This window comes from Salvia splendens, chromosome 19 (assembly GCF_004379255.2).
Source record: "Salvia splendens isolate huo1 chromosome 19, SspV2, whole genome shotgun sequence".
Lineage (NCBI taxonomy): Eukaryota > Viridiplantae > Streptophyta > Magnoliopsida > Lamiales > Lamiaceae > Salvia > Salvia splendens.
Window position 1 is genome coordinate 24,191,788 of NC_056050.1, and position 26,397 is coordinate 24,218,184.

Below are 26,397 nucleotides of genomic sequence, written 5' to 3' on the forward strand. Positions count from 1 at the left end.
AAAATATCAAATCACCTAAAAACTTATTACTTGGATTTTATCGTCGTATTTTGATTAGTTAAACCTTATAAACGTACGTAACATTTTGTATAATTCTAAGCTAGAAATCATCCAAAATTATTGGTAAATTTGCTAGAAATCATCCAAAATTATTGGTAAATTTACTAGAAACTCCGTAATATTTTTTTTGATTGATCGATCAAAACATAAAACAATCAAAAGATCACGCAAATTTAAATCAAATTCAAACCAAGGCCAAATAAAACGAGTTTTGATTTTACAAAAACATCAAATTTAAAAATCACCTAACAATAACTCCAACCGCCATTGATTTCATCACGCCTTGAAGCACAAAAACTGGTGGTGGTTGTGGTGGTGGCCGTGGAGGTGGTGGCCGTGGTGCTCTGCCGTCTCCTTTTCGATCAGGCAGCGGACGTGGCGGAACTCCTCCACATGGCAGGGGATGCTGATCGGACCTTTCTGATCGAACCCGTACTCCTCCTCCGACGCCTTGAGCAGCTGCGTGAACAGCGGGTGGTTCACGTACATCACCGGAATCACAAACCGCTGCTGCTCTCCGCCCTGCCCCACCATCACCGACAGATACCCCTTCGGAATGCTCCGCCGCCCGTGGTGGTGGTGGAAGTGAATGTGCGGCATGTTTTCGAGATTCAATTTAACCAAATCGATGTGAAATTGATTCAATCTAACCAAATCGATGTGAAATTGATGCGCAAAATTAGATGCAAAGACGAATCGACGGATGCTAGATAGAGAAAGGCCAGGGATCGGAGGCGGAGACGGCGAGTTTGAAGGTGGTTAGGGCGGAATCGGTGAGAGATCTAGGGATGTTGCTCATGGTAGATGATTGCGCTTGAACTGAAACGCATGAATTGGATTGAGAATTTTAAGCTTCAATTTTGCTTATATAGATGGAGAGAGAGAGATTGTGTAGGGTTTGTTTCTGGTTTTGGATTCTGAGTTTATACGCCAAGAATTATGCTGTTGTTTCTCTCTCATCAAACACTCTCTCTCTCTATCAAAGTTTCTTTGTTAATATTTTCTGGTTTTTTCTAGAGAAGATAGGCGTGAAGAGGAAGGCGGGGAGGGCATATTTGGAATTTCGTGTCAACTTTTGATTTGTTGAGGGATTAATTATTTTCCTTTTAACTCTAACAAAACAATATAAGATTATCTGGTTATATATTATGGGCGCTATAATTAAAGTATGAATTTTTTATAAATATAAATGTAAATTTTAAAATATCATTCCTTCCATTCCATAGTAGTGATAGCATTTCTTTTCAACACGAATATCAATAAAAATTGTGTTAAATAAGTTAAGTAAAAGAAAAATGAAGTAGGAAAGGAAAAGTGTTGAGATACGAAGAGAGAATAAATCAAGAGAGAGTAAAGTAAGTAAAAAGAAATGTGTTACTTTTACTAAAATGCAAAATGACTCTGCTAGTGGGGGACGGATGGAGTATTTAATATTTTCGGTATTTCCCCTTTTTTATATTTAATGGCTAGATAAGTATCTAGCCCATTAATTGTTTTGATACAGAATTATTAAATGTGTAATATATCTATGCCACGATGTGAGATATGATTGCTTGCTAATTTTCCACATAAGATTAATGACAAATATTGTAACACACTGAACTATCTAAATCCTAAAACACTAAATATAGTCTATCTTTAGAGTATCCGCAACGGCGCCCGTCCCGGTGGACGTCAGACCGGCGTGCCGGACGTCTGCGCTGGACATCCACCATTGTGCAAGGGTGACGCAGATACGGGCGTCCGCTGCGGATACCGGAGTTCCGCGGCGTTCTTGGGACGTCCGCCATTGCGTTGACCCCACGGACGTCCGCGCGGACGTCCGATTATTTGATTTTTTTTTCAAAATTCTGTAAATACGGCCTGAAAATGAAACATCGCGTCTCTTCACGAAGCATTGCGTCTCTTCCATTTCTTAACTGAATTTAACAGTTTTTTAAAGAGTTTTGAAAATTGCAAATCAGTCCTTTGACTATCATAAATTATATTTTCGGATGAATTTTCTACACAGCTCAACCCCAGCCAGGGGCAGCCGCCCCTTGGACCCAGCAACTCGGAATCACAATGAATTCAAACAAGCGTCCACCCCCACTTCCAAACTTATATGGTGTCTCATTATGATAATATTGATCAATTAAGTTAATCCAATTACACTAAAATAACCAACAATATCTCTCTCTCTCTCCAAATACTTTTAATAATTATGCATGTTTTTTTGTACTATGTATGTTTTTTTTAAATAAAGTGGTTGCAATTTCTTCATTTTTGTGTCGAAATTTTAATTCCGTAATTGTTTAATTTGGTGAATTTTTGAATTTTTATTATTGTGGGAAGTCCGTCGGGATATCCTTGGGAATGTCCGCCACTGTGCAGTGGGAAGTCCTTATGACGTGGCAGGAGGTGCTTTTGGATGTCCGCCGGAACATCCGCACCACTGCGGATGCCCTTACAAAAATTAAAATTTCTGAATGTTTAAAAACTTAATGGAGTTTCTGGAGACATCAATGATAATGATAGGTTAACAATATTTTGGATTATAATTTTCTAAATTAAGCATAGATTAGACCAATAAAATCTTCATTAGTTCTGGTAGTAATATTATATTAAACGTAAATTTTTTTTTTAAATTGCATATAAAAACATGAGATATGTATATTTGAGAGAAGGGTAATTGACGTTAGGTGCTGACGATGGACTTCCAAATTTACTCAATCGAAATGGACGAATTGAAAATTTAAAAAATCTTGTAATTAATTTTACAAATTTTGTAAAAAGATGATAATTAAATCGAATTCATTAGTATCGTTTGGAAATTTAACAAGCATATAAATAATATATATAGGCCATTTGACTAAGCTAAATGACTACGCATCTCGTTTTCTTTAGATTTTCCTTTTATTTTATTTTTTGGAGTGCGTAGGGCATGGCTTTTTCCACTTCTTTTTTACTAAATTATCCATTAACATCACAAAATAATTAATGCAAGAAATTTTAAATAAAAAAATCGTGGCAAACACTAGGACCACTTTGTCCCAGGCAAAAATATTGTAGTTAAACAGTGTGATAGAAGCGTTTCACCTGTGATTTATTTCTAATTAATGCTAAAAGTCAGAGTTTATATTGTTGCTCAAATTTAATAAGTAATTTTTATACTTTTATATTTAACTCATCGAGCTTAGTTGGATGAAAAAAATATATTTGAAACAATAAATTAGAACCTAAATTTTGTCATGACGGCTGACAGATATGTTTGTAAGGAATCTATTATTCAGCTTTTAATTGGTGGATTGTAGTATTATGGAATATTTTATTTATGTAAAACAAAAATTAATATTCGATCCGAAATAGTGATCATGTTTCTTGCTTCGAATAATTATTAAATTAACGGATGCATATCTCAAAGCCACGAAGTAATTTTTATTTTATAATGATTTTATTCACTGTCTATATGTCAGATTGATTCAAAGAAACAAATCTAATAGTAGTACAAATCTAGTACTAATATTTAAAAATAAACTGTAAAATTATATGATCAATCCAGATCTGTGAAAGTATACATATATTATGCTTTCAACCCATATTATAATTGTGTTGTATACTAATTTAATCCCATATTTGACCCATTAGTATGACCATGTTAAATAATATTCTTCAAAAAAAAAGTTATATTAAGATTTAAACCCATGTGTTGTACAATATTTGAATTCCATGTTTGCCACCAAAGGAAATTACATTTATAACATATTTCTAAGTTTACATGTCATCAGTGGCACACATAAAATTTTTTTTGCAGGGGCTTCACTGTATATGTGTGTGAAAGAATAACTACTAGTACTCCCTCCATCCCAACTGAGTTTGTGTTGAAAAGTAGGAGAGAGGAACAAAGTAGGAAAGAAAAAATTAGTAAAGTAGGTGACGGAATAAAGTAAGAGTTATTAGATGTATAGCTTTTTGTCAAAAAAAATATGACTCAACTTAGTTGGGACATCTCAAAAAGAAATATCACACAGCTTAGTTGAGACGGAGTGAGTACCATTTACTACATGAAAAATAACTTTGATAATGATAATATGGGTTTTACTGCAAATCCAAGAGTAACAAAGTGATTTTAAAAATATATTTATTTTTCATAGACGGAAAAAATATATCATAGAAAAAATCACAATCATAACAACGTATTATAATATGAATTGATGAAAAATATAATATTAAAGTTCAAATAAAATAAATCGAAAGTCACCTTGAAGTAGAATTAAAAATAAATAAATAAACAATACAATCAATATTATAGCACATCTTATAATTCTCTACATTAAGATAAATAAATTACTCCACATTCTAACAATTCTATCAAAACAGCGTCCCATTTTTTAAAATCCTTAACTTTTTATAACAATTTGTCGCCTCCACATGTTATCTCTAATACTAGTGTAGTACTGTAATTATTTTTAATTGGCCAAACAGTCATCTTCTTCCTAATAACCTAGCCTCCATTGTTTTCCTCTGCAATTTTATAATTTCAGCCCCTTATTTTCTTCAACATCCGACAATTTATTCTTCTACGCCATGAGTTTGGTAGGGGATAAAGATCAGTTAATGAAAATTTTGGAATTTTTTGAAGAAGAAAAATAGAAAAAAAAATAAAAATTGGGGAGTGTGTGTCATACTAAATGGTGACATGGATTTGATTAAATTATTAGTGAGAGAAAATCCCAATGATTAGTATACTAAATTTGCACTTTGCTTTAGCGGCAAATCTAATCACGGCCGTTTATTTTCCTCACTTTGCAACGGTTGTGTGTCAAAAGATTTTACCATTTGAAAATGTGATTTACGAATTAAAAGATAATTCATAACTTTTCCTACGAGGAAATCATCCATTTATTACATATATTTTTCAAGGAATTGGGTTACGGGTCGAAATATCATCAAAGAAATTGTGTTTAATTTCAAATTCGGAAAATCAATTTTTCAATTTTGTACGCGCTATTTGATTTTTATAATAACGAATCTTGCACATCAATTTACTTAAAATAATAATCTTATATATTATACAAATTTATATATATACTATCTTTTTATTTCATTTGAGAAACGTAAAATTCAATCTTTTACGAAATCGGACCGATAAACAAACTAATAAAGCTATCGATTCATAGTTGAAATTGTTGGACAGGTTCAACTATTGATTGAGCAAGAAATATTAAATACTTAAAATAGAAAATCAAATTGTGTAGATAAAAAAATTATATTTACATAAAATAGTTTAAAGTTCGTAATATAATCCAAACATACTTATAGATTAGTGGTAGCTAGTACTTTTTCTATAGTCAAGGTTTAAACTCCACTAGCTTAAAGTATGAATACTTTTATTGAATTAGGAGAATAGGAATAGTACTGGTGATGAATTAACTCAAAAATTGTCTTTATCAATAATTATTTTAAAATTTAAGATTTGATTAAATTAGGAGTATGTTAATTCAAGAAGTTGAGATGACTTGTAAAGTTATTTTTACATCACTGAGAATAATATTCTTTGAATAAAAGTCATTTGAGGTACATTGACAAGTACCAAATCCAAGTACAAACGCATGGAATTCCTCCACTATTTCAACAACATAGAAAAGGATAATCTACCTTGTGTTAGGTGGGAATTAACATTAAAAAAATTGTGCAATGGACACACGCTTTCAATATAAAATGTGACGTCTTTCATATTTATAAATCGAGAGGCTGAACACATATTAATTTAAAGAGTGAACTATATAAATGGTACATGATCATTCACTTTCGCACATAAATGGTACCTGATCTTTATTTTATATCATTTTTGGTACGTATAAATCACATTTTTTACCCGATGTTATAAATTAATAATTTATTTATTTTTTTAATATCATTCAAATATACTTAATTATAATTATAGTTATAATTATATTTAATTATTAATTGTTATAATAGTAAAACTAGTAGTAATTAATAATTATAGTATAATTATTTAAATTATGAATCACACAATGTTATATAATAATAATAATTATTATTTTACATTAACTTAATAACTAATCAATATAGTTTTAATAAAAAATTAAAATTGTGAATTGTATTAATAATGATATTAAGAGTTGAATATTTTTAGTAGGTGTTTCAACCCTAAAATGAGTATAAAATAATTCAATAAAAATTATTTAATTGATTTAAATATTTTAAATAATTAATTTAGTTAGGTGTTTTGTTCTTGATTTATATTATGAATGCAATTAGACGTATGTATAAAACACTAAAAAGAAAGAAGAAAAAGAAGAGAAAAGAAAAAAGAGGAAACATAAACTAAGGAGAAAAAGAAAAAAGAAAGATAAATACTAAAAAGAAAGAAGAAAATGAAGAAAAAAGAAAGAAGAGAAGAAAAAAATAATCGCATGTTTGGTGGAGTACTATTTAACGGAAATTCCCAAAAATATCCTCCATAACAAAAAATCACATGTTTGGTACCTAGGGTTATTTTTGTTACTGGGTACCAAAAACGATATAAAATAAAGATCAAGTAACATTTACGTGCGAAAGTGAAAAATCGGGTACCATTTATGTAGTTCACTCTTTAATTGTTTCTGAATCTTGTATTATAGTATAAATAAAATATAAATAAATGACGTTTACATCAAGTTTACGTACAAATAATGTTAATTTCCACGTGTTTTTTTTATTGTATCAAATCGAATCAAATCAAAAAATTTAATCAAAATTTGTACCCGGTTGTTAGCTATAAATATGCCCAAACTTGTATAAATATACTATTGTCATAAAAATTAAGCTTTGATCATAAAAGTGTGTATGTGTAGAGAGCTAACTAATTAACCTATGAATTAAACCGCTTTCTACATCTATATGTATTAAACACCGATAACATAAAATAAACAAGCTAGAAAATTTACCTATAGAAATTATAGGGTCATCTTCTAATGCTTATAACACCATAATCTAAAACTAAGACTAAATCTACACCCTTAAATTTTGAAATTTTGAAATGAGTGGATGAGATTAAAGCTCACAAATTTCAATAAAAAGTAGATAAAATATCAACAAAAGGGTAATATCGTCATTATGTTATCATATCATAATTTTCGTGAGTGTTTTTTTTATATCAACATAGTGTATTACAAATATCAACAATATGACATGAGAATATCAACACAAGTATAAGAAAATATCAACATAGTTTTATTGATATTTTACCTAAATATTGAGATTTTGCATACACTATATTGAGATTTTTTAGCATTTGTTGATAAAATCTGATTATCAACATATACGAAAATTGAAATATAATTTATCAAATTTCATCACCTGAACATCGTTGGAACATATGCAATTGAGATTTCGTTGGAATCCTTATAAAATTATCTTTAATTTGATACATTTTTTGTGAAAAAATAATTTAAATCGAGAGATTTACGTAAATTTAATGTTTTAAGATGATTTTGATAAGAGAGAATTGACATTAATACCCTTTAAATTTATTTAATAAATTTTTTAATTTAAAATATAATTCATGTGACATTATTTCAACTACTAGATCTCATAATCTAATGACTAAGATTTAGTCTTAATTTATGATTGGTAATTATTTAGCCATTGATCACTCCCCAGGAATTCTAAATCTATATATGAATTCATTTATAAAAATATTATGATATGATATTAGGGATTTCAAAGCATCCAATCCTTCTATATATGTGTGGAGGAATAAATAAGAATAGAATGTTGTAATTAATGATAGATAAGCAAAGACACTAATTCTTTACTCAGTACTTTTAATTTTACTGTGGATATCTATCAGTCTACTTGTGATTTACTTTTTGTCGTTGTTGGTTATTGTTATTTTTTTTTATTACAATACTACTTGTTGATTGTCTAATTGAAGTCCTGCTCATTACCTATGGTAGTTTAAAACTTTTATTTTACATTAAAAAAAAAAGAATAGACACTAATGATAAACCAATATCATCATGTAACACTTAATTTCTTGCAAAAATTACATTTTTTATGTTCTACACTTCTTATTGATTCCAAACAATTTTTTTTAACATGTCACATTCAAAATTAAATAAAGAAGTTAGATTCATTGTAGGAAAACACCTGGCAACCACCTTACACCATTCGTTTTATGCTACCATGTAGTTCCAAATGTAAATGAAGATTTGATTCTATTTTTTTCCTTTTTACTTTCAATTTTATAGATAATTCCCGTCGTAATTTTCAATTCTAACTGGATACACCTGTTTCATTGTCAATATTTTGTAAAACTTACAAGTTTATGTTCTCTGTTTATATTCTCAAAATCAGAAAATAATAGTACTCGTTTACTAGTATTTCAATTAAAATAAAGTCACAATTTAGTAATTTACTTGAATTTTAAAATAATAGTAACCTAAAATTAATATATCATCTCTGTTAGGATGAATAGCTGTAATGGAGAATAGCTGGAATCTTGTGATACAATGCAAGTGCTTTGTCATTTCACATTCACGTAGTGGAATATCCCCCTAAATTAAATTCCATTACTATGATGTTCTACAAAATTCAAGATGCAATAACATTACATGTACATGATTTTTGAAAAAAATCACATTTTTGATACTCCTACTTAATTAGATTATTTTCTAAAGAAATTTAATAATATGTTAAATTTTATAATGACCTCATTGAATATATTAGATTAAGAATACAAGTTTTTTTTAGCTAAACGTATAGTACGAATTAAAGATTAAAAATAATCATTTTAATTAAACGTGAACCGATTAAAGATTAAAAATAATTATAAACTCTAATTAGATAAGTAAACCTACTTAATAACTATATAATTAATCAAACTAAATCACAAATAATTAAAATAAATTATAAAAGAAAACTAGAATTTGATATAAATAGGATACAGAATGAGATACCAAAGTTAGAACAACGAATCCCAATTGATTATATTACTAAAGTAAGGTGAAATAAAATATTATTTCCATCACCACATTTTTTTTATTTATCCGATCAAAATATTATTTTAATAAAACTTTTTATTCCTTATTCAAAATGTGTATCATCTCCAATAGAAATTAAAGCTCCGATAAAAGCGGAAGTTTGGTGTTGACTTAGAAACCTTGATTTGTCACAGTGCACTACAACATAGAAAGAGCTATTTAGTGCTCACACCCCAAACTTTTATATTCCAATTTAGTTCTTATATTATGCTATTTTTGGGGCTCATATTTTCATATAGTACTATATTATGATTATACTTGAAGATTGAGATCGTGTCAATCTATTTGTGGTTTTCTATAAGTGCAGCGGAATGATTTCATCTATTTTATAAAATAGTACTAGCAAATTCCATCCCCACACAAATGGGTAAAGGTTTTATTTCTTGACAACACAAGGTTTTTTCCCAATTCAACTCCGAAAATATACTCCATCCATCCCAGCAAAATAATATTTAGTGTTTTAAGTTGGGACAAAAACAGGTTATTGGATGATTTAATAAAGAGAAATTAGAAAATTGTTTTAAAGGTAGTAGAAAATGCAAAGGAAATGAAAAAAAAAAGAAAAAAGAATAACAATTGATCCAATGGGAATAATACTGGAATCTATGGATGTCAATCGGGCCGGCCCATCAGGTTGCTGGTCAATCGGATTGTGAATTCTTTCGGGTTGTAAAAGTTCAACCCTAACCCTAAAAGCTCGGGTTCCGGGTTAGCCCAGCGGGTTAATCGGGTTGCTACTGATAAGATTAACATACTATCAATCCAATAAATAATGATGAAAATTAGTTATATTCATAAAATGTAAAATATTTAATTATGATAAATTTGAGATATATGGTCAAACTCAATCATAAACATGATCAAATACTAATATTTGAGATATTTTATGAAATTTTAATGCATGTGTTTTAGAAATTTAAATATTTTTTAAGTGAATTTGAAGTTTTTAATTTATTTATCAATTATTATATTAATAAAAATTCAATATATAATTTGTATATTTAATATAAAATTGAAAGTTATTTTTTTAGTTATCTATATTATAAAATTAACCAATGAAGTGTCGAATTAGGAGTAAAAAATAGAATAATAGAAATTTTATCGGGTTTTCGGGCCAGCCCATCGGGTTTTCGGGTCTAGCCCTAACGGGTCGCGGGTTATGGCTAATCGGATTTTAATTTTATCGGGCTAGAAATTTCCATCCCTAAATCTTATAAATTTGGCGGACTATTCGGACTACCCCACGGGTTGCAGGCTATATTGACATCCCTACTAGAATCTAAGCAATCAGTATCAGCATGAGCAAAGACATAAATTTATGTGGTCTTGAAGATCAACAAATGGGGTGCGTGGGCTCTAACAAAATGAGGCCCAAAATCAATGCTCCGTTCTACCATTAAAAAATCTTAATATGTGTCACGTCCTACAAAAAATAAGTTCCCTCTTAATTATTCTAATCTTAATATGTGTCACGTCCTACAAAAAATAAGTTCCCTCTTAATTATTCTTATACTATTCCACAGAGTATTACTTTATCTGTAACCTGAATTACATAATACTAGTACTAATTATTTACAGTTTACTATCTAAATTTGAAGTATTTTATACAATTATTGCACAAACGAAAAATTTGCAAAAACATTTACAATATCTAATTTTTTTTGCACATATCTATACTATACTCATTTCCAAATCTGCAAGTGTGATAAGGTGAGTTGGATTTTTTTACTTGAAATTTTACCTAAAAACATTTACTTAGTTGTTTTCTTGTAAGGATATTTGTTTAGATTTGTGGAGGAAAAGGGCTTTACTTTTCGCAGTTTGATTTTTATTAAATGAATAATATGTTAGGTAATGAAGTAACCATAAAATATTCAACAACTAACATTTCTCTGATCAATCATTTTCTCCACATAAAGTGATAAATCCCATTCATTCATATGCACTAGTATTCCTCATACAACTTATCGATCGATATTACGTAGTTTTCTTGATAAGATAAATTCTTCGAGGTACACATAACACGCAATAAAAAATTATTCTTCAACAAAATTACAAAAATATTGTTTTTCGTTAAAGTTAATTTCAATTTTAAAATCGAAAGTACAATTTTAGGTCCAAAAGAATATAGACTGATTATTTGAATTCATGGAAGCCTATTTGGATCCAACGACCCAAATCCACGCAATAAATAATTGCTGTCGAAACCTAAGAGCATCTCCAATAACCGGCGTCACCACCGCGACGCCGATTTTTCGCCCATGCCGGTTTGACGCCGAACCATTGGAACCGGCGTGGGCGAAATCGGTGTCGCCATGCCGATTCCCGCGCTGACGCCGGTTCCGACGCCGATCCTCACGGGCGCCATTGTGCGTCCCGGATCGGCGCCAAACCGGCGTCGGATTAAATTTTTTTTTTGTTTTTCGAAAACACTATATATACGCTGGGCGACGACGGAGACGAGGACGACGGCGATAAGTGATTTTGTTTTACTTTTTAAAATTAATGTACTTTTTAAATTTTGTACTTTTTTATATTATTGTACTTTTTTTTAAAAGTAATGTACTTTTTAAATTTTAATATTATTATTCAAATTTTCTGTATTTGTCTCGTAAATTAAATTCCGTATGTTGATACAAGTGTAAATTAAATTATATAATTGTTATTAGTGATGTGGATAGGTAGTGTGAAGGCTATGTGAGGGCTATTTGATGTCCAGTTGATGTGGCAAGCTGATGTGGCAGGAGAATTGTAGTGCTGATGATGTGGCAGTGTGAAGGCTATTTGACGTCCGTGCTTATTGGAGATGCTCTAAGTGGATATTTTCTAGAGACTCAATAATCATCTTTTCCACCATCGTCAACTAAGAGCATCCACTACGCGTCGCGCCGGCGTCCCGCGACCCGCCCCGGAGAGACGGGTCCGTCACGCGACGCGTTGCAGCTCGCCGTCCCGTCCCGTCCCGTCTCGCGCCCCGTCCTGCGTCCCGTGTCCCCGAGACAAGCGACGGGCCGTCTCGCCACGCGCCTAGGCGACGTGGCGCGACCCGGCGTCGTGCGTGACGCCCACTCGCCGGCCCGCGAGTGGGCGTCGTCACGTGCTGACGCAATAAATCAATTTTTTTTAAAAAAATCGAATTTTAAAAAAAATACTTTTTATTTATAAAAATTGTTTTTATATTTAAAAACAATTTTTACAAATAAATAAATACAAGAAATTCGTAATAGCCCAAATATATTTGATGGGCTTGCGAATTTATGAAACTCATTCTTGGTTGCTTCTCTTTTATAGAGACAACCTTGAATGTTTTATGTTCCACTTTCGATGTGGGACAAAGTCATTCTTGGTTGTTTCTCTTTTATAGAGACAACCTTAAATGTTTTATGTTCCACTTTCGATGTGGGACAAAGTCATTGTTGGTTGCTTCTCTTTTATAGAGACAACTTTGAATGTTTTATGTTCCACTTTCGATGTGGGAGAAAATAATTTATGGTTGTTTCTCTTTTATAGAGACAACCTTGAATGTTTTATGTTCTACTTTCGATGTGGGATAATGTCATTCTTGGTTTCTTCTCTTTTATAGAGACAACCTTGAATGTTTTACGTTTCACTTTCGACGTGGACAAAGTCATTCTTGGTTACTTCTCTTTTATAGAGACAACCTTGAATGTTTTACGTTTCACTTTCGATGTGGGACAAAGTCATTCTTGGTTACTTCTCTTTTATAGAGACAACCTTGAATGTTTTATGTTTCACTTTCGATGTGGGACAAAGTCATTCTTAGTTGCTTCTCTTTTATAGAGACAACCTTGAATGTTTTATGTTCCATTTTTGATGTGGGACAAAATAATTTACGGTTGCTTCTCTTTTATAGAGACAACCTTGAATGTTTTATGTTCCATTTTCGATGTGGGACAAAGTCATTCTTAGTTGTTTCTCTTTTATAGAGACAACCTTGAATGTTTTATGTTTCACTTTCGATGTGGGATAAAATCATTCTTGGTTGTTCTTCTTTTATAGAGACATCCTTGAATGTTTTATGTTTCACTTTCGATGTGGGACAAAATCATTCTTGGTTGTTTCTCTTTTATGGAGACATCCAAGAATGATTTTGTCCTACATCGAAAGTGAAACATAAAACATTCAAGGATGTCCATATAAAATTGTATTTTAAATTATGTCATTTTTATTTTTTTAAGATTTTAATTATGTTTTTTTTAAATTTTAAGTTGTATTTTTATTTTATGCTGTAATGTTATTTTAATTTTAATGAAGTGTGTTTGTTTTAATTGAATTGGGTTGGAAAAAAATTAAAAAATGAAATTGAATGAATAGTAATTAAGGGACGGAATAAGGGACGGTTAAGGGACGGAGCGTTGCAGGTTCCGTCCCTTAGTTAAGGGATGGAGGAATAAAGTACAGTGGGGCCCTCAAATAGTGGTCAAATAGTAGTTAAGGGACGGTATAGAGACAGCATAGTGGATGACCTAAACTCAATTATTTGATGTGACCAAAGAATAAATATTGAGTTGCCATCTCAAATATGCAAACTATACATTTTATTTACTACTTACGCCGCCCGTTATTCATTGAGTTGAACGTTTTGTAACAATTTAAAAAAAAATTGTTTCACACACAAATGCAATTTGAATTTGAGCAAATCGTTTACATAATGTACGAATGTGTGTTGAATATGTGAAGAAGTCGTAAATCAATTTAGGCCGTTGATTTATGATGTAACTTTGCCCTTATCATAAACAACATTTATATATCTACACGGATCTTTGATAAGTCGTATTCTAGGCCTAGGTTACTGGTCAGTATGATGTGCGTAATTGAATTATATCTGCAAAAACTAGTTGCTTAAGCGTGCAGGGTAAGCATTCTAGCCAGTAGGCAGAGTTTCAGACACTTCAAGTGAAAAGGGCGTCAGGACGATTACGTACTGACCAGTATACATGCAAATATGGCTCGAGATGGAGAAGGAGGATAGCTGGGACTGCTCAATCACAATTAAGGGCAAATAAGTCATCTCACCGCAAGGTCTTACCCTAAAAATCAAGGGTAAGCCTCCCTATAAAAGGAAGCCACTTGGAGAGAGAAGGAAGAAATCGAATCATCATCATCACTCTTAGGTAGAATTCTCTCGGAGTTCAGTCCTTCAGCCCAGTCCAGAATCTCGTTTCTCGCCACTGCCATGGTCACTTGAAGATCTAGATGTTCCCGGAGTTCCAAATCATCCGTTCCAGCCAGCAAGACCGTAGTTAGAGATATCATCGCCCGGAGTGGCAAAACACTTTTATTCGCTTTCGTAGTTTAATTTACTTGCTTTCTTTACGTTGGATCTTTGTTGCTTTTGGATATTTTCTGCTTTTGAAGTACTTGTTGAAGATCTGAACGTGTTTATGCTATGAAGTTGATTTCCGTTTCGGTTATTGTGTTGATTTATTTTCCTTCTTATTTCGCCTAGTTAGCTTAGACCTAAGGTTCCTTGGTGTTTTAAGTGCAGAAACTTTCCTTTCTTTGTTTCCGTCAAAATTCCTTTAGTTAAATGTGGAACTATTGATCGTGAGTGAATCGCTGCATGTGAAGTCTTGTTTGAGTTCGTTTTCGTTTTCCTGCTGACCAGTACGCGGAGTTGCATTTTCTGTGTTTTGATTTCAGATTTGGTGTTCTTATTTGTGGATCTGTGTTCGCGAATTGATAAACTGTGTTTCCGTGTTGAATCTGGAATTATTTTCTGATTTTAGTTTGTGTTGTTGAAGAAGATGATGTCCCTGTCGAATTTTGGGGACCACTTTGCTTTTTAGATGCTTTTTGCTTTTTGTCCTTTACTTTTAGTTATAACCTGCAGATCTGTCAGCCTAGTCACCTTGACTACCACCACCCTCTGAATATTCTGTCTAGCCCAAAATAGAATCCCTTACCTTCCAAATATTTTCTGTTACAAAAATGTCTCCCTATTTCCACGTACACAGCTGCACCCCTACACTCCTTTCCCCATTCTAGTCAGTAGGAAATTACCTTTAAGTTCTTGCCTAGGTAAAGACTCAACCCGAGCGTGGTAGCTAACCAAACCATCCAGAATATCACCACAATAGTTTTAACGCACCATCTCTGTGGGATTCGACCCTTACCACCACTATACTGATCAGTAGAAGTGGGTTGAGGAATTTTTGAAACCAGGGTCTAGGCTTAGTTAGGATCGCTATCCTGACCAGTAGGATATATCCTTGCTTGAACGACACCTAAGCACCCTGAGAAAACCATCGTTTCAATCTTCCATAACTTAGGTCACACATAATATAAAATATTATGGTTTTTAAATACATAAATTATATTTTAAAATATAACACTCTCAAAAAAATGTTTTTTAGGAGTGATGTATCGAGTTACACATAAATAAGATGCATCACTAATTACAAATTAAGGAATGATTTTTAAAATATAAATATCATATTTAATGGATAAATAAGTTTAAACGTAGCTTTCGTTCGGTAACGACAACATTAAGTTGGTGGCTAAGCTCAACTCAAGCAATGAAAATGATTTTTAAATAGTATGTACGTGTTCTTTAATTATAATAATATTAATATTTTTAAAATTGCACCATGATAAGCTCGAGTATAAGTAATTTGTTGTCATAAGCCTTATTAGTAGGATAACCGAGTGAGTGATACTAACATAAAGTGTTGATAATAATAATGACAAATTGTTGAAATAAGCCTCTTCAAATGATGAAGATATGTTAATCATAGCCGTGTAAAACAAATTAGCTAGAAACGTCATTATCAACAGTTTACTAATTTTAATTAATATTTGTGCATAACGCAATAAGCGGGAGCATTAGGGTAGGCATGCACACGGTTCAAAAACCGCCGGTTCCGAACCGAAACCAGTGGTTCACCGTTCAAAAAAATCATGAACCTGAACCGCCCCGCCAAGGGTTTAGGCGGTTCCGGTTCTGGTTTAAAAAACCGTCGGTTCGGGCGACAGTTCAAAACCGCCGGTTCCAGGCCGATTCGGCTGTTCTTTTTTTTTTTGCATTTTCTTCTTTATTTATCTATGGAATGTGTGTGAATAAAATTCAAAAAATCACGAAGAAATAAAAGACTTGAAGTCTTAAACAATAAATTTAAATATTTGTTGCTTTTTTAATCGTCTATTTTTATCATTATTATATAAATTAGATTAATTATTTTTTTTATATATTTTAATCAATACATTAAGAAAAATGAGTAACCTACCTTGGACTGAAGTATTAATTGTTGCTTGTTTGCACTTGTAATAGTTCCTTCCACCTACTTATAAATAACTCAACGCTAAAGTGACCATCAAAGTATTCAAATTGGCCTTCCATTTTGTCGTTATTAGGCAACAACCGACCTTGCTTAGAACTCTTTGCATGTTGTTTTTTATGAGATTAATTAATAATCATTTTTTGTTTATTACTATGTAATTCTAGTGACTTAAATAGTAATTGTTTCGGGGGGAAAGTAAGATTCTATTTTTAATAGCGCAATTGCAAAAAACAATACACAAAAATTGATCTTATTGTGAGTTTAAACAAGTTTTCTAACTTCTTTTGAAATACTAATAGTAGTACTATAATTACTTTTGATATCTAACAAAATAGCTAGATTTACAACGTTATAGATTAAGTTTTAAGATCAAAATTGATTCATGTGTCTTTTATATATGCTACAAATAAAAAATATGTTATTCATAAATTGTTTAACAATTACTCGTGATCTATTTCTCTATCATATGACAATTAATCTCTCATTTCACTAACACACACATCTTGTAAATATATATATAATTAATAAAGTAAATATAAGACTGCAACACCTATCCAATAATACGATATTTCCAAGCCTAATATTCTATTGAATCTTAAAATAATATAGATTTTGTGTAAATTATTCTGCAAAAGCGTGATTTTAATTAATCCCCTAAAAATATAGTCAAAACCATAAGACATAACCTCACGAGAGTCTCCTATTTAATAGTAGTACATAACATTACACCATATATATATCATCTTATCTCAATCTTTTCTAAGACTCATTCATCATAAACATGGAACCATCCCAACAAACACCAACAAAAAACAAATGCAAGAATCAGCATCCAAAGAGGTTCACCAATGAGCAAATCAAAGCCCTGGAGTCCATTTTCGAGCAAGAAACGAAGCTCGAGCCAACGAAGAAGATGCAGATTGCAAGAGACCTCTCCCTGCACCCTCGGCAGGTAGCCATCTGGTTCCAAAACAAACGAGCTCGTTGGAAATCCAAGCGACTTGAGCAAGAGTTCACGAAGCTCAAATCCAGCTACGACTCTCTCTCCATCATGTTTGACGACTTGAAGAAGGAGAAACACACTCTCAAAATCAAGGTTTTCACTACTTTCACCTTCATCTCTTCTAATTGTAAAATAAAAAAATTAATTAGTCTCTTCTTAATTATCCAATCCTAGTTGCACGAGCTGAATGATCGGTTGAAGAAAAATCGCGAAGGTGTTAACGATGATGATGACAAAATTATTACAAGTTGCTTCGGAGAAAATGAGGATCAAGAATTTATCACATGGCGCAATCTATCCGGTTCAGCCATCATATTCGATGAGTTGTCCGAGAATCCCAATTGGTGGGAGAGTTAAATATGTATACGTATATATATAGGGTATATATATAGGGACGTGATCAAATAATATATTATGCAATTTGTGTTTGGATTAAGATTAGAGATGAGTATTTTTTTTCAAGCTTTTGTGTTGATGGATTCCATGCAATGGAAAGTGCAGTGCTTGAAGCTTGAATTCAAGAGAAGATGAAACGTCCAATTTCGAAATCCTAATTAAGACTGATGTTTAGTTCTGCATTAAGATTTAGTTCTTATTCGAATACACTTATAGTGTAACATAGTATGATTTTATGATTATTAGTTACATTTCATTATATGTATTCAACTGATCAGCTACACAAGTTTGTAACATGTATTATACTATGATCCATTTTCAAGCTTTTGATGATCATTGATCTTTCACTACTTAGACCAATTTTAGTGGTTTGTTTTTCTTTTTGTCTGTATTTTAACTAATTAAGAATACTTCTATTTTTTCATTTGAAAATAATAATTATGACAATAATATCTTTTTACTTTTGGATCGATCGATAAAGTTTGCGGCTGTTGACTTTGTTGTTGATTAAAATGATGAAAATTCAAGGCACTGATATTTTCAGGATAAGCACAACTATATAGATAAATTGTCACGTTACTTTAATAAGATTTAATAAGTCAAATTAATGATCTCATAAGGTCATCCACTACGTTGTTTCTATACCGTCTCTTAAACCGTTCCTTAACTACTATTTAAGCACTATTTGAGGGCTCCACTGTCCTTTTTTCATCCATCCCTTAACTAAGGGACGGAACCTGCAACGCTCCGTCCCTTAACCGTCTCTATACCGTCCCATAATTACTATTCATTCAATTTCATTTATAATTTTTTTCAACCCAATTCAATTTAAACAAACACACTTTATTAAAATTAAAATAACATTACAACTTCAAATAAAAAAAAACGAAGACATAATTAAAATTCTAAAAAAATAAAAATGACATAATTTAATCTGCTCCGCCAAAGTTTTCCCAAATGTGCTCAATTAGAACCCTTCTCGGAAGAACTCTTCCCTAGCCGCCAAAGTATTCGCTATGTGGAGAAATAGCGGTTTCCGCATGCGAAAACGGCGACGGAAGTAGGTATCTCCCCAAATCGGGTTATCGCAGAAGTAGTCGCGTACTAACCGTGCGGTGGCTTCCTCCCGGTTCCGATTGATGTACTTCCGGGAGCGTCGTGGGGGTGGCGCGGCTTCCTCCGCCTCTCGTCGTCGATCTTCTTCGAGTGATTGTTCCATTAATTGACGCATTTGCTCAAAAGGATCCATTTGTTTGAGTTGATTGAAGATGGAAATTGGAGTGATAGAGAGGATTTGAGAGGAATAGATGTGTGTTTGTGTTTGAAATGAGTATGAAATAGGATTATTTATAGAGTAAAATATATAAAAAAAATTAAAAAAATGAAAATAAAAATTTAACGGTAATATTACCGTTTGAATTTATTTTTTTTTATTAAAAGTCGATTTTTTTTTAAAAAAAACGAATTATTGCGTCATCAGTGACGACGCCCACTCCCGGGCCAGCGAGTGGGCGTCACGCACGCATGGGGACGAGACACGTGTCGCTGGCGCGTGGCGGGACAGCGCGTCCCGTGTCTCGACGAGACGGGCTACGGGACGAGACGGGCGCGGGCTAGGGACGGGATGGTCGCTGCAACGCGTCCCGCCGAGGACCCGTCCCTCCGGGACGAGACGCGAGCCCGGCGCGGGACGCGTAGTGGATGGTCTAACTCTTTTTGCTATTGCATCTCATCGACGTGTCGCATTGAGCATGTTGCTAATAATACTCCCTTCATCTCTGAAAATTTATCACTTATTTCCTTTTTCAACCGTCCTTAAAAACTTGTCACCTTTCATTTTTACTATTTTTTATAGTAGACTGCACATTCAACTAACTCATTCTCACTCACATTTTATTTTAAAAGTAATATATAAAAGTATGACTCACATGCCACTAACTTTTTCAACCTACTTTCTATTACATTTCTTAAAACCAGTGCCGAGTCAAATATAGCTAAATTTTAAGGGACGGAGGGAGTAGCATTTACTTTAATTGTTGGTATTCGATCATATTTAAGTTCATACAGTATGTTATATGATAATTTAGCCACTTATTTTACAAAAAAAAAAACTTAAAAAGTACAAGTAATACTACTAATAAAAACACCCAATAATTTTTTATAAGTAGAAATATATCAAATGAATCGTCAAGTTCACGTGGTTAATAATATGATCTATTTAGTGTTTTTAAAACAAGGTACAGTTTAATGATAATTTCACGAAATTTGGATTTTCCAATAATCTAAAGATTTTGATCGTAAAAGTCATGAACTTTCATGTTATTTGGAATTTTGTACAATTAACGATTTCAGACAAACAATCTGACTTATCAAAATTTATTTATTTAAGTTTAACTTTTGTTAAAATTCGAGAATTTTGAATTATTTTTGGTAATTTTGAGTTTTTAAAATTTAGAATGGTTAATTTCTCAAAATGACACAAAAATCCAACAAAACACACACAAAAATAATATATTTAGGTCAAGTCTAATTGAGATGGTGTCCTTATCAGGTCGATTGGTTAGAAAACTAATGATTTCGGGTTGAGTTCAAGTTTGGTTTCAGTAGAGTTCGGATAACCCATTAAAAATAATTTTATTTTAATTACTTTTATAAATTGTAGTACTATTATTCTTTAGATTGATGCAAACCAGATCTTTGGAGAGTAATAAGAATCCTAAAATTAAGGTAAATAATGCAACTTTCTAGGATTATGATAACTTTTTAAAATCTAAGAAAATTGCACGAGTTTCGTAGTTTTCATGATATTGATCACTTTCCATGTCTAATTCAAAAGTAAATCAAATGGGATTTCTACTTAATTCTATGTTAAGTCATTCTTGGAACTTTTGGTGCTGAGATTTGGGTTCACGATGTATGATATATTTAGTGTCTTTTTTAATACTATTTATAAATCCATAAATAATCTCTATCTTTAATTGTTATTTGTAGTAAATATTTTCTCGTCAATTATCAATAGTTTTCAGTAGTTATCAATAATCTTTAATTAATTATTGGGTCTGGAAACTTAAACTCGAGTACTTTTTCGTCTTTGACCTTAATTTTTTCGTCTATAATTTTTTTTTGTCATAACAAAATCTTGGTGTTGGAAAAAAAATTCGTGGTGTTAAAAATCTAACACATGCTAAAAATCTTTAAAGTACATTTGATAAATTAAATGTAACATTATAAAAATAATGTATAAAAATAAACTACTATTTGGAATATGAAGAGAATAATGTGCACATTGCCTTTTACCGAAAATAGTCGTGTGTTATAAATCGTTACACGAAAAATCTTTGAATTATAAGATCAAGATTTTAAATAGACACTTTAATTTTGCAGTACCAGCTTCTATACAACAAGTAATACAAAATGCCGAATATTTGTTGATACGCTCCAACTACGAGGATACGAGGAGCGCCTCATGTATAGTCGTTGTTTTGCTCAGCACCGTATCGTAAATCTTTTGCAAAAATTTAAAGGAAAGATAGGATAATTGCAAAATTTTCATCTTTTATAATTTATATTTAAAATTTTAAAAACGTGGAACATAATTTGACCATTTTTTTAAGTATTTAACAATTTGTTCTTACTAACATGGGCTATTTTTAAAAATAAGATTGGCATAAAGATAATAAAAATTTGTTTTTGCTCTCTTGGTTGTGAAGTGCAATGTTAATCTCTTATCCATGGGGAAAAAAATTCTTTTGTTCTTTTTCTTCAATTTTTGTCTGAGAAGAAGCAGAAAAGAATGGCTCTCTCAATTTTATATCCTGCGCAGATTAGCTCTTCCCGGAGCTCGATTGTCCCCTCTCCTCCCCTGCTCAAAAATCTCAAGCTCCCTCGTTTCTGGCCATGGCAAAAGGTAGCTAGTTGCGATTCAATTCCCTCTTGCTTGAATTTGACCGAAATTTGTATTAATTTGCAGGTAAAGGTGGGATCTTTGAGTGTATCTCCAATGGGGTTTGGGACGTGGGCTTGGGGCAATGAGTTTTTGTGGGGTTATGAGGAATCCATGGACGGTGAGCTTCAGCAGGTTTTCAATCTTGCTGTTGAGAATGGGATCAATCTGTTTGATACAGCTGATTCCTATGGCACTGGTAGATTGAATGGGCAGAGCGAGAAGCTTCTTGGCAACTTTATTCGTCAATTTCCAGCTTCATTCCTTCACTCTGATTTGGGGGAAATATGGATTTTGTTGTTAGAGCATTAGCAATGCTGCGGACGATGTCACGCCCCAAGCACACGGACCATGAGATCGTCCGCCCCATTGCGGGAGTCCGGACGATAGGTCGGCCATTTTTCATTTTTATTTTTTTCTCATTTTCCAATCTATAAATATACCTCATTTCTCATTCATTTCTTACACCAATTCGGGCCTTGACTCGGGCACTATTCGATTGCGTGTCTAGGGCTACGACCAATCTCTTGGCCGAACAACGTGAGCGTGAGCAGCAAGTGGCGGAGCAGGTCTCAAGGCCAATCGTGCGCCGGAAGTCGGTCCACCGTAGCTGCCCGACACGATTGAAGAATTTTTTAGTATTTCGGGTTGTACTCTTTATGGCTTTTTTAATAAAATGAAGTTTTTCATGTTGTGGTCTTAATTTCATGTATGTTTTGCTATTTTATTATGTTCGAAAACAAAAAAATTAAAATAAATACCAATAGTTGTTAAAAGATAGGTCGGGTTATAGTGTATCTCATTGCAGGTGAATAGGTAGGACTATAGAATGCTGACGTGGAGGACTATAAATTGCTATACGGCAGGTTATGGGGCGGGCTATAGTCCGCATCATTGTGGATGCTCTTCATGGATAGAATTTCTTGTAGTTTTAGTTTTATAAATGAAAATCTTGATGTATGCTATGCTAGTAGTGGAGATCATTTTTGGTAGGTGATAATAGATCAGTATTATCTTGATGTAGTCTTGCAAATGCTTGATGATGATATTGTAGATTCTTGAATTTTTGTGAGGGAAGATGGATTTTGTTGTTAATGGATTAAATTTCTTGTCTTTTTTAGTTTTACACAAGAAAATCTTGAGGTATGATATGCTAGTAGTTATCAATTTCGAGTGATGACAATAGATAAGTATGTCTTGATGCAGTCTTACATATGCTTGATGATAATATTGTAGATTCTTGAATGTTTGTTTGCACAAACACTATTCTCCAAAGTGTGGTGTTTTGTTTCCTTTGCTTTCGAATGTAAGAGGGGTTGGTTGAGCTTAGTTTTGAGTTCAAAATGGAGGATGTTTGTCTTGGCATTACAAAGAGAAGGAACGATTTCGCTGTTTTGCTGATTCGGTATCTAATTGCGTGCACATGGCAAGGGAATAAGCAGGCGCGGGATAACATAGTGATTGCCACAAAATTTGCTGCGTATCCATGGCGCCTTACACCTAACCAGTTCGTGGAGGCTCGCAGGTCTTGAAATGAGGATACGAGTGATATTAGCTTTTGATTCTCAATTATAAAGATGATGATTAGGATTCATTTATGTTCAGGTCCTCACTGGATAGGATCCAACTAGATCAAATCGGAATAGGACAACTGCACTGGTCGACCGCTCTCCAGGAACGAGCTCTTTGGGATGGTTTAGTGGCAATGTATGACAAGGTTACTGTGAACTCATCTTACATATTGGCTAAACAGAAATCATGCGTCCGCTTTTCCTATAGACGATTAACCCTCGGATTGGTCACTTTTTCGACAGGGATTAGTACGAGCAGTTGGTGTGAGCAATTACGGACCAAAGCAGCTATTGAAAATATACGACTATCTTGAAGCCCGTGGGGTTCCACTTGTATCAGCTCAGGTGCAATTCTCACTGCTGAGTATGGGAGAAGATCAGCTAGAGATGAAGAGCACGTGTGATGCTCTCGGGATTCGAGTTATTGCTTACAGTCCTTTGGGACTTGGCATGCTTACTGGAAAATATAACACTTCCAATCTTCCAACCGGACCACGGTACTCACCTTCTTCCATTTTCGTATTTCCCGTTTGATCATCCTGCTATTTTCTCACTGGTGCTTAATCTATAGGGGGTTTCTGTTTCAGCAAATACTACCAGGACTCGAGCCTCTCTTGAACAGATTGCACAAACAAGGCGAAAAACCGTATCCCAGGTACCGTACTTGTGAATTTCCAACCAATGAAACGAGCATCTGTTTGTTGTCGAAACTAGAGATATGATCAAGATATGAACTTGCAGGTGGCTATAAATTGGTGCATCACGAAAGGTACAATACCAATTCCCGGGGTTAAGACAATCAAACAAACGGAGGAAAACTTAGGCGCTCTCGGTTGGAAACTTAGTTCCGATGAAATGCAACAGTTAGAATCTGCAGCTTTAGAATCTCCCAGAAAGATGGTAGAGAACATCTTCCAAACTAGGTAAAATACATCTATGTAGATTTGCATCATGGTAAAATATATGTTAAACGAAGTTAAGCCTATTGATTTATCAAATAATGATTAATCATACAACACCAGCTGCTACTCTAAACAATTAGGTGATTTTCAAAGGTTACGCAGTTCATGTTTACTCATGGTAATGAAAACTCAAGTATTGTGCTACAAATGTGTAGAAATGACAATTTTTGGGTGTTAATTCCCACAGCAAGTGACAGGATCTCCAAAGAAGAAACTGAGGATATTTCGATTTATCAATAAACTTGAAAACTTTAATCATCACTAGGCACCACATGATAATAATAATAAATGGAATGTAATGAGAAAGGAAAAAATCATCGAACCATTTAAGAAGGAAAAAAAAATCTTTAACAGCAATGACAGGAATAAGTATGAAAAATCAAATTCATTCAATAATATAAAACAGCAAATCAATGAAGTGCAGTGGGTCATAAAGCTCCAATGTCTAACAGCAAAATTCTTTAGTTTCATTGTGAATAACTAAAGTAGAGGGGACAAAATGGCAACAAGATAAGCAATCAATCCAGTTGTCTACTTGATCTTCTTCTTCGGCCTCAACTGCACAAAAGCAAGTTCGAAACATCTGAATATCATTGGTCGATTAAAATAGACTAACATAAACTCAGCCAAGAATAAACCAAACCTGATTGCTGTGTCCACACTTCTTCTTGCGGCAGTTCACAGCACGAGGGTGCAGACGAGCGTAGCATCTACAAGATAATTAAAGATTTAATATCAAATCCCTAAGCCGAATTTACATCACATTTAAAAATTAGCATCAGTATGCATAATCCTTAAATCTAAGTAAGTTCCATACTCTAATCACCTAGCAGACATAGTCACAAAGCAAATACAATTAAGTGTGTGAACACATAAACTACAAAAATTGTGTGCAAATACTTGATCCAAATATATTCGATAAACGAATTGGACAATCAACAACAAAGTTAAAGGAAATCAGCTGAATTAATAGAGGAATTGAGCTAAACCAGTAAACTTACTTGCGGCAGATCATCTTATCCTGATTGTATTTCCTGGCCAACGCCATAAGCGATGGCTCAATGATACCTCCCCTGAGCCTCAGAACCAAATGCAGAGTCGATTCTACAGAATTAATTATAATGAGCTCATAGAATACAGAAATTAAAAGTAAAACTAAATCGAGCTAGTGAAAAAAAAATACCTTTCTGGATGTTGTAGTCAGCGAGTGTTCGGCCATCTTCAAGCTGCTTTCCGGCGAAAATCAAACGCTGCTGATCCGGTGGGATTCCTATACGTAATTTCACAAAATACCACATCAATTTACAGCGAACGAATCATTTCCCCTGTTTTTATTCAAATTAAAATCGGAAACCCTAGAAATACTCCATCAATCTGAAACCAAAAAAAGCGAGAAAATCGAAGTACCTTCCTTGTCCTGGATCTTGGCCTTGACATTGTCGATGGTGTCGCTCGATTCGACCTCGAGCGTGATGGTTTTACCGGTGAGAGTCTTCACGAAGATCTGCATTTTTCCTTATCGTGCCGCCGCTCACTACACGAAATTAGAGTGATGCGAAGTGCTGCTGCGTTGTTTTTATATCAGGATCCATTTAGGGTTTTGGGTTTTCTTCCGCCTCTCTGCGACGTCGTTTACATGGTTTACTAATTTTGTGGTTTAGTTATTTTTTTTAATTTTTTTATTATAATTTGACTTCGATTCAAATTTCAATTTATTTTGTTTTCATATTTGAACATTTCCATACAATATCTTCGAATACTGTGTTTATTGTGATTTTTAAATATAATTTAGTAAAATGATTCCTTGCCACTTGCGGGAATTTTTAAAAATGATCAAAATTTAGAGTGCAATAGAAAAGTTGAGGATAAATTTTTCATTTACATCTTAATCTTTTACAAGACGCTTAGAAAATCGCAATTTAATGATTCAACTCCAATAATATATACTCCCTTTCTCCATCCTTAAAAAATAGTGGTGTTTTTTATTTTATTTTGAGGTATTAAAACTAGTCTCATTTTCTAAAATTGGAAAAAGTTTCACTCATACTTCCTTCATTTTTCCTCTTTACTTATATTTCTAAAATTGGAAAAAGTTTCACTCATACTTCCTTCATTTTTCCTCTTTACTTATA

General features: G+C 32.9%; 3 protein-coding genes and 1 pseudogene across 3 annotated transcripts; 2 read left to right on the forward strand and 2 right to left on the reverse strand.

The window, feature by feature from the left end:
* Positions 1 to 207: 207 nt before the first annotated feature.
* LOC121778305 (auxin-responsive protein SAUR32-like) lies at positions 208 to 1,065 on the reverse strand. The gene has a single exon (XM_042175634.1). The coding sequence runs from the start codon at positions 658 to 660 to the stop codon at positions 337 to 339; it is 324 nt and encodes a 107-aa protein (XP_042031568.1). The 5' UTR covers positions 661 to 1,065; the 3' UTR covers positions 208 to 336.
* A 16,058-nt stretch (positions 1,066 to 17,123) lies between these two features.
* LOC121778699 (homeobox-leucine zipper protein ATHB-12-like) lies at positions 17,124 to 18,125 on the forward strand. The gene is made up of 2 exons (XM_042176095.1): positions 17,124 to 17,486; positions 17,568 to 18,125. Exons 1-2 carry the CDS (start codon positions 17,172 to 17,174, stop codon positions 17,748 to 17,750), a joined length of 498 nt encoding a protein of 165 aa, XP_042032029.1. The 5' UTR covers positions 17,124 to 17,171; the 3' UTR covers positions 17,751 to 18,125.
* A 3,348-nt stretch (positions 18,126 to 21,473) lies between these two features.
* LOC121778315 lies at positions 21,474 to 24,314 on the forward strand (annotated as a pseudogene).
* Positions 24,315 to 24,635: 321 nt separating this feature from the next.
* Positions 24,636 to 25,833, reverse strand: LOC121778458 (ubiquitin-60S ribosomal protein L40). Its single transcript, XM_042175813.1, has 5 exons — positions 25,673 to 25,833; positions 25,449 to 25,535; positions 25,267 to 25,369; positions 24,909 to 24,975; positions 24,636 to 24,823 (listed from the first exon to the last, which is right to left on the reverse strand). Exons 1-5 carry the CDS (start codon positions 25,773 to 25,775, stop codon positions 24,797 to 24,799), a joined length of 387 nt encoding a protein of 128 aa, XP_042031747.1. The 5' UTR covers positions 25,776 to 25,833; the 3' UTR covers positions 24,636 to 24,796.
* Positions 25,834 to 26,397: the final 564 nt, after the last annotated feature.

What these genes read in the sequence shown, in the direction of transcription:
- LOC121778305 (XM_042175634.1), bottom strand. Translation starts at nt 660, where the DNA reads ATGCCGCACATTCACTTCCACCACCACCACGGGCGGCGGAGCATTCCG.
- LOC121778699 (XM_042176095.1), top strand. Translation starts at nt 17,172, where the DNA reads ATGGAACCATCCCAACAAACACCAACAAAAAACAAATGCAAGAATCAG. An exon ending in AACACACTCTCAAAATCAAG is followed by an intron (nt 17,487 to 17,567) that starts GTTTTCACTACT and finishes ATCCAATCCTAG; the next exon opens with TTGCACGAGCTGAATGATCG.
- LOC121778458 (XM_042175813.1), bottom strand. Translation starts at nt 25,775, where the DNA reads ATGCAGATCTTCGTGAAGACTCTCACCGGTAAAACCATCACGCTCGAG. An exon ending in CAAGATCCAGGACAAGGAAG is followed by an intron (nt 25,536 to 25,672) that starts GTACTTCGATTT and finishes AATTACGTATAG; the next exon opens with GAATCCCACCGGATCAGCAG. An exon ending in AGTGTGGACACAGCAATCAG is followed by an intron (nt 24,824 to 24,908) that starts GTTTGGTTTATT and finishes GCTTTTGTGCAG; the next exon opens with TTGAGGCCGAAGAAGAAGAT.